General features: G+C 41.5%; 1 protein-coding gene across 3 annotated transcripts in view; it reads right to left on the bottom strand.

Annotated features, from left to right (window-relative positions):
• Positions 1 to 12,830, bottom strand: part of RBMS1 (RNA binding motif single stranded interacting protein 1) — a 204,109-nt gene that overhangs the window by 93,215 nt on the left and 98,064 nt on the right. For all 3 annotated transcript variants that reach the window (XM_025199973.1, XM_025199974.1, XM_025199975.1), the window contains exon 2: positions 5,735 to 5,910. In XM_025199973.1, the coding sequence (XP_025055758.1) occupies positions 5,735 to 5,910 (176 nt within the window). The remainder of the gene's footprint in view (positions 1 to 5,734; positions 5,911 to 12,830) is intronic.

The raw sequence follows: 12,830 nt of genomic DNA, 5'->3' as shown, positions 1-12,830 counted from the left end.
CCTACAAGGTCTCTGGGAAAAGGACTTGACTTGTGCAATCCTATAGAGTGTTGAGTTCAATGAGGGTGTTTTGGCCCTTAAGCACTTCAGAAATAAACATGATTAATATTTTATTTTTCCCATCTTTCCATCTCTGGCACAGATTTGGACGAATCTACTGCTATGGTGCAGAACTAGTGTAGCCAGTCTGAGTTTAATTAATCTATTCAGAACTTTGGGATGGGCATTTCATTTTCAAAGGAAATACTGCTAATGCCATCTGAAAATACTTACATTCCTGGTAAGCTACCATTGCACAAATGGAGTATGTTGTCTCTAATCTGGAAGGATAAAAGATAAGCTGCTGCCACCTGTATGTTGTTAAAGGGGGCTGGATGAACGGAGATGGGGAACAGAAGATATTCAGAGTGGAAAGATTTTGGCCAAGAAAAAGGCTCTTTCACCAGAAAGGTACTTTTCCACAAAAATTCATAAACACACTATTTGAAGTGGTGCACAAATAAATGACTTCAGAAAAACACTGTAAGGCTGTGCTACAAATAGAAAAATAAGCCCAATATGACTGTAGTTTGACAAGAGCATTCTCTAGTAACTTCCAAAAGAAAGAATTTAATTAAAATAAAAACCTGTTCAAGTTTACCACTGCCAGCTGTTATGTGCCAGAGCTGAACTGAATACACCAAAGGAAGCAATGAGATGGAGACGTCATTATATAACCAGATATACTACACAAAAAATTATACCATTTCTTCTACAAAATGTCACAAAATTTCTGACGAATGATATTTGGAGGTCACTACTATAAACTAATGCCAATTTAATATGACTTTTCAGCACTGTAGTATAACATTTTAGAAGGGGAAATAAAGTAATGATGAGTAGCTCTGATCTATAGTTTATAACCATGGAGATATACTGACAGTTTACGTGTTGCCCACATATATGTCGTTTTATTATTTTATTGCCCAAAGAAATGTGTGATGAGAATTAAGCTCACAGCACCCAAACAGGCTGGCACATTATCCCTCCATACCATCACTGTGTGAATTTCTATAGCCTGAATCTGCCACATAAGTTCTCTCACCGACACACTAATGTCTGCTTATTGCATAGCAGCAGATAGACCACTTCTGCAAAATACCAGAGACACCTTGCTGTGTGGTCTTTCCATCCCTAGACTGAATACAATTGCAACAAAGATTCAGCAGGGACTCTGAATGAGTCCCTTCCTACAGAACAGGAATCCTTCCCATCTGGGAGAAATACAGGTGACTAAATTAAATTTACTAGTGCGCCTAACAACATCACAACATACAAAAACTGAAGGCAGTTTCAAGATCTAGAGTGACATCCTGGAGCCAGTGGCACCATTACCACTGACTTCAGTGGATCCAGGATTGTATCTTTCATTTATTTTCTATTCAAATCAGGCTAGACAATGGATGCAGAAAGAAGTAAAATGTTTCAGTGTAACATGCTTTGAAAAGTTTCAAAAGAGTAGTCCTCCAGCCAAGAACATATATATAGCCCATCACACCCCCACCAGCTAAAATGCTTCCAAAAATGCTGCAGCTATACTTGCTCTCCAGTTAAGCACCACTACAGGAAGCTGCAGGGACAGAGAAATAGAGGGACTGGCGGATGGAAGGAGGGCAGTGGTGGGGGCACCGGCATAGGGGTTTGGCAGTGGAAGTGATAAGGGTAGGGGGTAGCCAACAAGAAGAGGGGTGCGGCTGCTCCACCACCAGGATGTCTAACTCTCTAGTCCTCTGTCCCCTGAATCTCTCCTCTTCACCTCTCCCAGGAGCAGAGAGGTAGAAAAGATTGAGCCAGAAAGCATGGTTCCAACAGCAGCATTGGTATGGGGTCTGGTGGGGACTGGAGCAATGGCATGAAGAGAGGACACTCAAATGCTCAAAACGCCTCATGGACAGAGTGCTCCCACACTAGAGAGCCCCCCAAAAAAGGGGGCCAGCAGGGCCCTTATGGCAAGTTGGGGAGTTCTTGTGGCAGCAGTGCAGGACTCCTGCTGCAGGATTTCCAGACTGAAATCCCCAGAACCTCCATGCTCCCCTGCCCCGCACCTTAGCAGAGATAGAGGGGATTGTTGTTGGAACACCTGGCACCATTGGGGCCCCAGGAGCAAGACCAAGTGGTTACACAGCTGGCAGGCTGTCCATCCAGCTCTCCTTCCTGCCCAATGGTAGGGAGAGAACAGAGCACTGTGGGATTCTGGAGGGTCCAGCTCTGTCCACACCCAGTGAAAACAAACAATCAGTTTCAATTTCCTGCTACGTAGTAATTGAATGTTACCGCATTTTTGCTGCAAACAGCAAGGAAATATTTGAAATCTACAAATCCTCTTTTCAGTTTATATTAAAAATACAAAAATCACCCTCCCCCAAAACCCACTTTTTAAAATTAACTTTACCTTGTGGAAAATAACCCCCCTTACTTTCTTTCAGTATAAGCATCCTGGCAACCTCTCTTTAGTAAAAACATTTAAAATAAAATGTGTGTAAATTATGTTGATAAATATAAGTTAGCATAAACAAAAGAAAATGTGAAATCAAGAGAGATTATTTTATTTTATGTAGCGTGTGTCAAAATTATTTATCTGCGAAGCTTTAGTAATGACAAGATAATCAAACAGCAAGGGAAACCCCAACTGAGTGTCATGAGATGATTCACTCTGGACTAAGTACTAGGTCCCCTGGCTATTTCCTGGAAGCTTAGACAGATTTCCAGGAAGGGAAAGTTTGGCATCTGGAATTTTCCATAATGTAAAGTATTAAGGCCCTATGAATAGGGAGAACCTTGTGAGCTCTGTCTTCTTGAAACATTTACTTCAGTTGCTAAGGGGCTATGTTGGCAGCAAAGGCTACAGTTTTTAATAGATTACCCAGATTTTTGAGAGATGTTCCAAGTCTAAAATTTCTGGACATCTCACTTGGTTCCTCAGCAGAAATGGAGAATTTTGAGATTGATCATTCCCTCTTAAACAGCAGTGCCTTTACAGAGAAATTCTACATAGAAACAAATGCATGGAGGATTTATCTATTCTGTGAAGTCTCAACTTCACTTGTAGGATTCATTAAACAGCTTAATTTTGTAAAGTAAAGGGCAAAAACTGCATGGGACTTTGAGACCCTGGTAAACTACAATTTCAGCAATCAGTCAGAATCTTTATCTGATTCAACAGGCAAATAAAAACTTAAAGAAAATGCTACTAGTAAGTTTTCTAAGTGTACACACAAAGGAAATGTGTGAAGCAGCTCTTACCACCACAAAAGATTCAGAAACTAGAGTAACTACCCTATAAGAGAGACATGACTTGGGAAACTCTGAGACTAGGGAAGTCAGCTCAACAAAATAAAAAGTTTAAAGTAAAACATGCTTGCTGATACTAGTCAGTTAACAGAGAGTAAGTAAAAAACTCAGCTGTTCCAACCCAGAGGAACTTGAGAGGGAAGGAAAAATATTTCTACATTGTCCGGGGGGAGGGTAAAAAAAAAAAATAAAGAAAAGGAAGAGCATTCCTTTACAACATATGTATCCATAATGAATTAAAAGTCATCCACATGTGGAAGGCTGTAGTGTTTTATAATCTATGAATGATTCCTTTCATAAAATTGATTATCTGTTCTTTTTTCCTAAAAAGTTTATGGGAACCCTTTTTTCTGGTGGGAAATACATCCAAATGGAACTATATTTTAGTTTCAGGATGTAATAACAAGTTTAATTCCCCCGCCCCCCTCATAGTTGGTGTAGCATTTTCAGGATAATGAGAAGGCTACTGAGCAAGCTATTATCCAGAAAGTCCCCCAAATCGTTTAAAACATAAATAGATGTAGAACTAATTAAGATGTATGTTTTCAATTTTCTCCTAATCAAAATTTCCTCTCTCTAAATTAGTCATCATAATTTTTTCTACCACAGATTAAATGTTCAGCCATGAAGGTTTGGAACTGTTACAATAATAGTCTTTAAGTGAGAAAATAGACTTTAAAAAGACATAACAACAACTTCTATGCTTTTAAGTCTAAAGTTTTTCTGTATTATTCTGTACCTGTAAAATTATGGAAAATGTGTTCTCTGTTTTTATCTGGTCTCTCCTCCACATTTTCCCATTGATGCTGCCTTATGTTTAAGTATGTTACTTATGTGTGTACACTGATCTGGATTCAATTCAAGGAATACAGGACAAACTGATATTGCACACAGAGAAGAGGTGAAGTGAACAGAATGATGAGGAAGAGAGGCAAATAAAATTAAACAAAACATAACTGGAACATGCTAAAGAATTGGCAGCAACATTTAATAATGACTGAAAGGAATGTTGCTGAACTGGTAAAGTTAAAAGGCATATGGATGGGTCAAAGGTAGGAAAAAAGAAGGAAAGCTAGGACCTGTGAACCAATATGTTGAGTATTAGACCCATTTTTTTTTTAGGACCATTGATTTTAGGTTCTGGATACTTAACTTTAGATGCTTCTGGGGTCTGATTTTTTCAGTACTCCTGACTACCCACAGTTCCCATTGGCTTTTATAGGAGTTGCAGGAATTTAGCTGTAATCAGCTGAAAATATCTGCAACCTCCCTTGGAAAAAACAAGCTCATAAACAAAACAAAAAAATCACCACTATAACAGGAAGTTAATGGGCCTCTTGCAGAGGGAAAAGCTCATGGAAAGTGTTCCAATATTATACAGATACTACCTAGAAATAAGAAGAGGTGTCCCTGGAAAAAGTAGCATAGCCTGAATAACTTCTGAAAGATAAGGCCATAGAGTAGAAATTAGAATTAATAAAGTTTCCAGAACACCTAGTTATAGATGCATTTTCATCAGTCAATATGCACAAAATTCTTGGAAAAATATATATAAAAAAAAAAGAGGACTTCACAAAAAAATAAGAATGTTGAATGTTTATTAGGTTGCGTTTATACTGGGGCTTACATCTTGATTCAGTTGCACTGTTGCTAACTCCCAGTGCACTGGTGCCCAACTTTTTTCCCAGTGGGCCAGATGGGCAGTGCCCAGTCCATCCGGAAGGGAGGGTGAAGGGGGGAGGGCCAGCCCCAACCTGGCTTATGGGGTGGGTGGGGGGCAGGGGGAAGCATGGCCTGGCTCTGACCTGGCCCCCAATGGGGTGGGTGGGGGGAACACTTGGAAGCTGGAAACAGCAGCAGTATTGCCACTGCTCCTGTACCACCAAATTTCCTGACTTGTGGGGAGTCCAACAGGCCAGAAGTCCTGGCTATGTGGGCTGCACCTGGCTCATGGGCCAGAGGTTGCATTTCCCTGTCCTAGTGTAACCACAAAGCACTAATATAAGTTTGCAACTTGTATAAGTTGTCCCATCCCAGTTACAATTTGTGCTGGTACCACACAATTTTGCTAGAGGTTTTCACTGATGCAACTACCTCAGTGGTTAAATGAAAGGGTCTTTTATAAGATTTAAAAATAAGTTTCACATTTGTTTGCAAATGTTGACTCTCTTCAATCTTGTGCAATTACAGCAAGGTAAGAAGTGTCTCAGCTTCCTCCTGGCCATCTCTAAGTTCAGTCTGTTCTCTGCTTTCAAGCCCTTTGTTCCTACTGACTTTAGTACCGGATCAAGGTGAATAAACAGCGGCTGGATTTTCTTTTCCCCTTATTATAGCAGTACATGCATTACAATCCTGACTTTAAAAGCAGTTATTTTTAAAATGCATATTTAAGTGTGGTACTTACGGTTGACATAGCTTTACCAGGTCCTGGTCAGTGGTGTTTGGAGGCAGTGCTCGGATATAAAGGTTTGTTTTACTTAATTGATCCCATCCTGAGTTGCTGCTGCTACTACTGTTGTTATTACTGCTGGTGGTGCTGGGACTAGGAGGAGCCATTGGATGGGCCGGCACAATGGACTGCTGCAAAATAAAGAAAGCTCTTGTCAGAATGAAGTACAGATTGACTGCAGCACACACAGTTCGTAACATGGCAGTAGCTGGCTTGTCATTCTGAACATCATGTTAAAGCTGCACATAATTACTCATGTGTTCTAAATATACCTGCTTCCATCACTTTTGGGACAGGACTCAGGGACATATTCTAATATACCGAATAATGATCTGAAAGTGCTCTAGATACATGACACAGATTCAGATTATATATACTCTGTCGCACACTGCCCACAGACACAAACCACTCTCCACTGTGGAATCAGAAAAATATTTTAACACATGGGAACTTGGATATAAAGTGAAAACAAAATTTGACTTCATGAAGAGAATATCTGCAACAACAATTCTTTTACAACACTTGGAACTGATACTTAGGCAAGTTCAGCAATTTGGACAGAAACTATTTTTCAAAACAGCACCAATATAAACCACACAAATACACAAAAGTGTCAGAGGCCTTACAGTATTACACAACTCTCCTGTAGGTTAGGAAAGCAAATATTACTAGTACCACTACTGACACCACACTGAGGACAAGAAAACAAGGCACAGAGAGATTAAATCATTATAATTTGAAAATTGCTTAGGGAAATAAGTGGAATTTTTTAAAACAGGACTGTCACCAACTTTACTGCTCATATAGAACTATGAAATCTCAGACAAAGGGTTATGTACAAACTCAAGTTATTAACTTTTCAAAAGGAGCTAGGTGCCTATGCACTTTTAGGACTTGCTAACTTTAGGTGCTTAAATACTTTAAAAATCATAGTGCCTTAAGTCATCTGCTAAAGATTCTCTAGGAAGTCCATAGCAGACCCTGGAACTGAATTCAGAACTCCTGAATCCTGATCACAATGTAACAGGTAGGAAGGTAGCCTTACAAAAGTATACAATGTTGTATTTAAACAGCATTTTCATTCACATGTCTGCCCATGGGGATAAGTCACAGCTGCCAAGGTAAATTCTATAAGTGGCAAGATTCACCCAAGATACCACCCATAGTATAGGGACCTTTTCCTGCTTGCATGTACTTTCCCAAGCTTTGGAGTCACAAGGGATGGAAAGAAAAATGAAGATTTAGAGATGAAAGCTTTCTGCATTAGAAAAGTGAAACCAGTCAGGGGACAACCTGGTGGGAAAAAAAGCATAGAATTTTGAGTGGAATAGCTAGAAGGGAATGACATGCATCACTTAATGATAATTATGCGTTTTCCCTTTGTATTTCCCTGGGAAATTTTTGCACTCTTTCAGTTGATTTATTATAGTGTTAAAGTTAGAAAGTGCAACCCCCACTATGATATAACTTTGCACTTGAAATGCAGAAGTATAGTTTTTGGAGAACGTTAATTCCTAACAAATTATTATTATGAGCTATAATGAATGCTTAAATAAAAGTTTTAAAAAATTTAAAGTCTCAGTTTTCTAGTTTTTTTCTTTTGTTTCCTATATTATAATTTAGAAATAACGAACATAGAAAAAATTTGAAATATCACATACCTTTTTTAAGAACTACATTATGAGCTCAAGTGTGGATTGAGAGCTTCATCCAGGCATGATTCAAAATGGGACAGAGATTAAACTCTCCATCTAAAGTTTGTAATGGAAACACTGATGGATTCTTAACCGCAGCAGCACTAGTCATGCTGTTATATCGCACCAGTAACACCAAGTAATTCTTTTTAGGGTTGTAAGCTATGCACAGTGACAGTGCAACCGGTTTTAAAATTGTTTACAGAGAACTTAACAAACCTAGGTTAATACAACGTTACTCCCTTTTGCAGGGGAGTCGCTTTGGCAAGGTACTTTAACGTGGAAGATAATCAAAGACACAATTGTTCCATTAAAAGTCTAAAATCAAATGCTTCCCTTCTTTAAAGGTTTAGAATGCTTCCCTCAGATATACATGTACAGCTTGTATAGAAGTTTGCTCTAACTTTGCAATTACTATAACATATTTATAGACAATTGTTTCTATGTTAGTCCTTCAATACTTTTTACTTCTTTTGAAGTTTTGTCTCATGGAAAGCTTGTATTAATATTGTACTGGAAAGAAACTACCTTTTGAAAAAAATCTAGCCATTGCTTGAGCTTTCTTTCTTGAATGGGTAGGGGGCAGGAGGTGCAAATGTAAATTTCTGAAGACTTATAGTTTATTTAAATATGAAATTGCATCTATACCAAGTGGTTATATCCAAATATGAAGAGAATTACACCTGTGTGGTGTTGCTCTCCAAAGTTTACAGACAAAGAGCTTCCTGTGCCTCAACTTTAATAACTTTCTAATTACAACTTTACAGTTGTTCAGAATGTTCAATTTTCTGGCTGACAAACATACTTTCCATGAATGGGACAGTGGCATGTTAAAAACCGTAGATTGTAAACATATTTTATATTATTAGCAATACAGCTAATTATCAGCAACACTTTTAGATTAAAACTGAACTAATCAGAATAGTACATTTTAAATGACTATTTATGCCCTTTGTCGCAGAGCACTGGGGTGCCCTGCTCCTAGAGAGTGGAGACTGCCAGGGAGAGAGCCCTGGCAGGACATAACGAGCACAGCTGCAGGTTGCCAGGGCAACTGGAGGCAGCGAATGACCCACACCTGACAGCGGTTAGCTGGCTGTAAGGGGCAAAGCCTGGCTCTTAAAAAGCCCAGAGCTGAGGCCAGGCTGGCAGCTCTCTGCCAGCAGCCAGGATGCGAGCACTGCAGGAACCGTTCTAGCTGAGTGAAGGAGGGCAGCTTGAAGAGGTTTGATCACCATGGTTTAGCCAGGTGGCTTATAGTTATGTTGTAGCCTAGGGGCTTGTGGTTTTGTTGTTGTCGTTTATTACACCGGTGGTTTGGGTGAGGCTATAAGGGGTTGGAGGAGGCCTCATAGGGACCCCCAGAGGAGTGGGGGCCCCAGAGCCTGAGGAGGGTGCAGCGTACTCATTGGGGACTCACAACGAAGGGGGAGGCCCCCCAGCGCCAGAGCAGGTGCAGCATACTCAGGGGGAACCCCCAGTGGTGTGGGAACCCTGGCGCCAGGGAGGGCGCAGCTAAAGGGGGCTTAAACCCCAGCCCCAGAGGGGGCACTATTATTAGGAAGCCCAGCGTGGGCACAGCGAGCCCCAGAGAGGGGGCACTATTATTAGGAAGCCCCAGGGCGGGCACGGCGAGCCCTGAGGAAGGCCTAGTGCTGCAATAAACCCCGGAGAAAGGCAGTGTACTGCGGTGAACCCCGGTGAGAGGGGTAGTGGTGTGGTGAGCCCTGGAGAGCGGGGGTTAGCAGTGCGGTTGGGCCTGAGACAGGTGGCTTGTCGAGAAGTCCCAGAGGGGGCGCAGAAGGCCCCAGGAAAGGGGGCGACATCGCAAGGAAGGCCCCAGAGAGGGGCGACATCGCAGGGAAGGCCCCGAGTGGGCTTGGAGAGCCCAGGAGGGGGCAGCATAACAGAGAAGGCCCGAGAGACGGGCATGAATATAGGCAGAGAGACACCAACGTCTATCCCATCTGCGAGGCTTGGGGCGTGGTATCGGGGGTGGTTGGAGCCACGCATAGCTCATAAGGCTAGGGTGCCTGGGAAGCACCCATCGTACAGGGAGATCCCTGGTGGGTCCAGGAAAACACGGGGACAGAGGTCCCAGCTAACCGTGCCCAAGGAGACGTGAGGCAGCCTCCCAACTTTTACCTTAAGATAAAATACCTGGCGGGCGAGAATAGAGGGTGCCCTTGGGCCGACTTGGCATGGAGGAAGGGGCCTCAAGGAGATCGCAGCCCTCCTGGCAGACCCCGCCGTGACACCCTTCATTCACATTTTAACACATAGAATGAGAACCCGGGTATGGCTAGATTCACTTTTTTAAATGGCTAGCTTTAAGTTCAAGTTCTCATGGTGGTAAAGTTTTTGAATTTCAGGAATATTTGTTATATATCTTTTTAAAAGACATTAAATTACCAGAAATGTTTCAAATAATCTTATAAAAGCTTATTTTGCAAATTGTAAATTTTGTTACAAATTTCAAATACTTTTCGATAACAGCATTTGATCTAATGATGTGAATTATGCAATGTTTTTTAACAGGATTTTCAAACTGTAACCAACAAGGAAACATTAATTAGCTGAAAATTTTTTGTCTTAGCTAAAAGTGAATTACTACATTTTAAAAATGTGTACTAAACAAGCATCAGTGATGAATAAAGCTGAATAGTAAAACAGGCCTTGCCATGTAGCGACAATGCTACTTTTCATTATAAATACCATTCCCACATCGGTTTACCATTTCCTTCCTACTACTCATTCCAGAGCTAATCAGTGATTTATGTCGCCCCCCTCCCCCTAGCAACACGAGCTTCCTTCATATCCCTTTCAACATGCACTGACTCATCTAGGTAAAACAGGCTGATGAAAACATGCTGTTACATTGTACACTATACTGCTTCCATGTTTAACTGTGGATCTATCAGAGAATCTCCCAGGCTAGGGACAGGCATTCAAAAAACCTGAGTGTGAACTGATTCAGTCTTTTTAGGTTAGTTTAACCTGGCCGGGCTGAACTGGTTTGTAACCACAAAAACATCCCCTCTGGACGGAGGAAATGCAGGCACATGCCTGCAGTGGCTCAGGCTAGAAGTCAGGGGGCACTAGAGCAGCCCTCTCTTCCCTGCAACAATGCTGAGCTGAAGTGGGGTATGGCCAGGCCCTGGCAGGATGTTGTAGGGTTGTCGGTCCTGTTCCTGCCCCCCCACCCCCCGCTGTTGATAACAGAGCATTGATTTACAGAGTTAGTATTTATCAGCCCATCAAACAAAACAACACTTCTCTCATTAGTTCAAGCTCCTCTTCAACAACTTTTTCAAAGGAAAGAATGGAGGGACATTATCAGCTACCTGTTGATTAGCTGCAAAAAGCTCTAAGCCAAAACTGTCCTGTGTGCCTTTGTCCTGTCTCCCACAGCACGAACTGTAGCCAACATGTGGTATGCTAGATAATGCTGAGAGTGAGGCAGACGGGAGGGGGGAAACCCTGCTTGAGCAGGGAGTGATGTGGGGGAGATGGGGGGGAAAGCAGGAGGAAGCCAGGCAGATGCCGCAATCTCTGCCAGAGCTCCAGCCAGGGAGCAGAGGGGAGGGGCCAGCACTGCTGGGCTGGAGCTGAGCCCGGTCCAGAGTTGCAAAGTATCTGGGATGCTGGGGGAGTCTGGTTTAACTTAAACCAGGAAGGGGTCTGGGACAGACGCTGCATAAACCGGTTTGATCCAGATCAGTTAAGTCTGATACTATATTCAACCAGGTTTGTCTCAAACTGGTTTCTGATCACTTAAACCGGTTTATGGGTAGTGTCTGTCCCTAGTCCAAAACTTCCTTTGGCTTCTCAGAGATCCTATTCAAAACCTCAATAGCTCCTTGTCACAGCAGTGATCTGTGGGAAGTTACAGATAGTCACCAAGGTGAAACTTTCAAGAACAGGAATAGAGAGGTAGTTAGCTGAATTAGTCTGAAGTCAGGCAGAAGGCAGAGCAGGACAGCACTTTTGAGATTGGACTCATTTGGAGAGGCATAAGCTCTCAAAGGCAAGAGCCTACTTTATCATCTGTCTATTCAAAGCATCTGACCAAGCAAACTAAGATGCTCATGCCTCTCTGAATTAGTATCTAAGGTGCTGCTCTGCCCTTACTTCTGAAGGACAAGAATAATCACAAATACAAAAGCAGCACAGAGTAAAGGAACATTCAGTCACCTTTATCAGAACCCTTCTTCTCTTTCACATAGATAACCTCCTGCTTGAGGAATTATGTCAGGAGTGTTATCTTTCTATACAAGGAGGAGTGGACTCCTTCCACAATGAAGAGGAAACAGAAACCTTTAATGCTTGGAGATACTTTTTTGACCTAGGAGTCAATTAGACTGCCCTTTACTGCTCTGAGCCTCCAATGGCTCTGGGAAACTCAAACAAAACAGAGGAAATAAACCTGGATAGTCTGCATACTAGCACTCAGAGCTACCTCCATGGTGGTTTGTATATCATTAATTCTTGAATTCATTTTGAGTTATAAAAACAGATTTATGGAACAGACTATTATGTGAATCACATTTTTCTTTTTGACTGAAATGCTTGATAAAAAAAAAATCAGCCATTTTTTTTTTAGTAATAAGACTTTCATATATATATATATATATTTTATTTGAAGTACACGTTCTAGATTACTTAGAGTGCATAAACTGCCTGTATTAGACTTAATTGCTACTTGGACCATAGTTTTTCAACCTGTGGTACGCAAGACACAGGCAGAGGGTACACGGGTACCCCAACACTCTCTCTCTCGCCCTTTTTTCCTCTCTCTCTTGCCCCTTCCTCCTCTCAAAACTATGGCAAAAAATTTGGTGCACCGAGCACTGCGTGGCACTTTAAATTCTGCAGTAATAATTTGGTGTGCTGCACTTTGTGTGGCACTGGGTTCAGCCCACTCAGTCTACTTAACCTCCCTGACTTGCATTAACCCAATTTTTTTGAAACAGCATAAGCAATAACTGATATTGATATAAAATTACAGGAAAGTATTTTCTGTGTGTGTGGTGAATGTGATTAAATGATATTATACTTGAGAGCTCCTGACTAGGGATTAAATTGGAGGATGGAGTCATTTATCTCTGTAGATAGACCTCTGTAGGCAGAAAGCAGCCTTGGACTCAGAAAAATAGAATGTGTCAGACTGAGTGAAGCGAGAGGTTACTGCACTTTATTTTGAAACTATCACTCAGAGCCGGGAGTGGTTTGGAACAAGAACCACATTCTGCACTGAAAAAAAAAGCCAAACTTTTTAACAGAAATGGAGACAGCTGACTTACCACTTGAAATAAAAATCTAAAAACAAACAGAAAACCTAATGACACTGAATCTAG

This window comes from Alligator sinensis, unplaced genomic scaffold (genome assembly GCF_000455745.1).
Source record: "Alligator sinensis unplaced genomic scaffold, ASM45574v1 scaffold389_1, whole genome shotgun sequence".
In the NCBI taxonomy this organism is placed as follows: Eukaryota; Metazoa; Chordata; order Crocodylia; family Alligatoridae; genus Alligator; species Alligator sinensis.
This window is presented reverse-complemented; position numbering and strand designations above follow the sequence as displayed.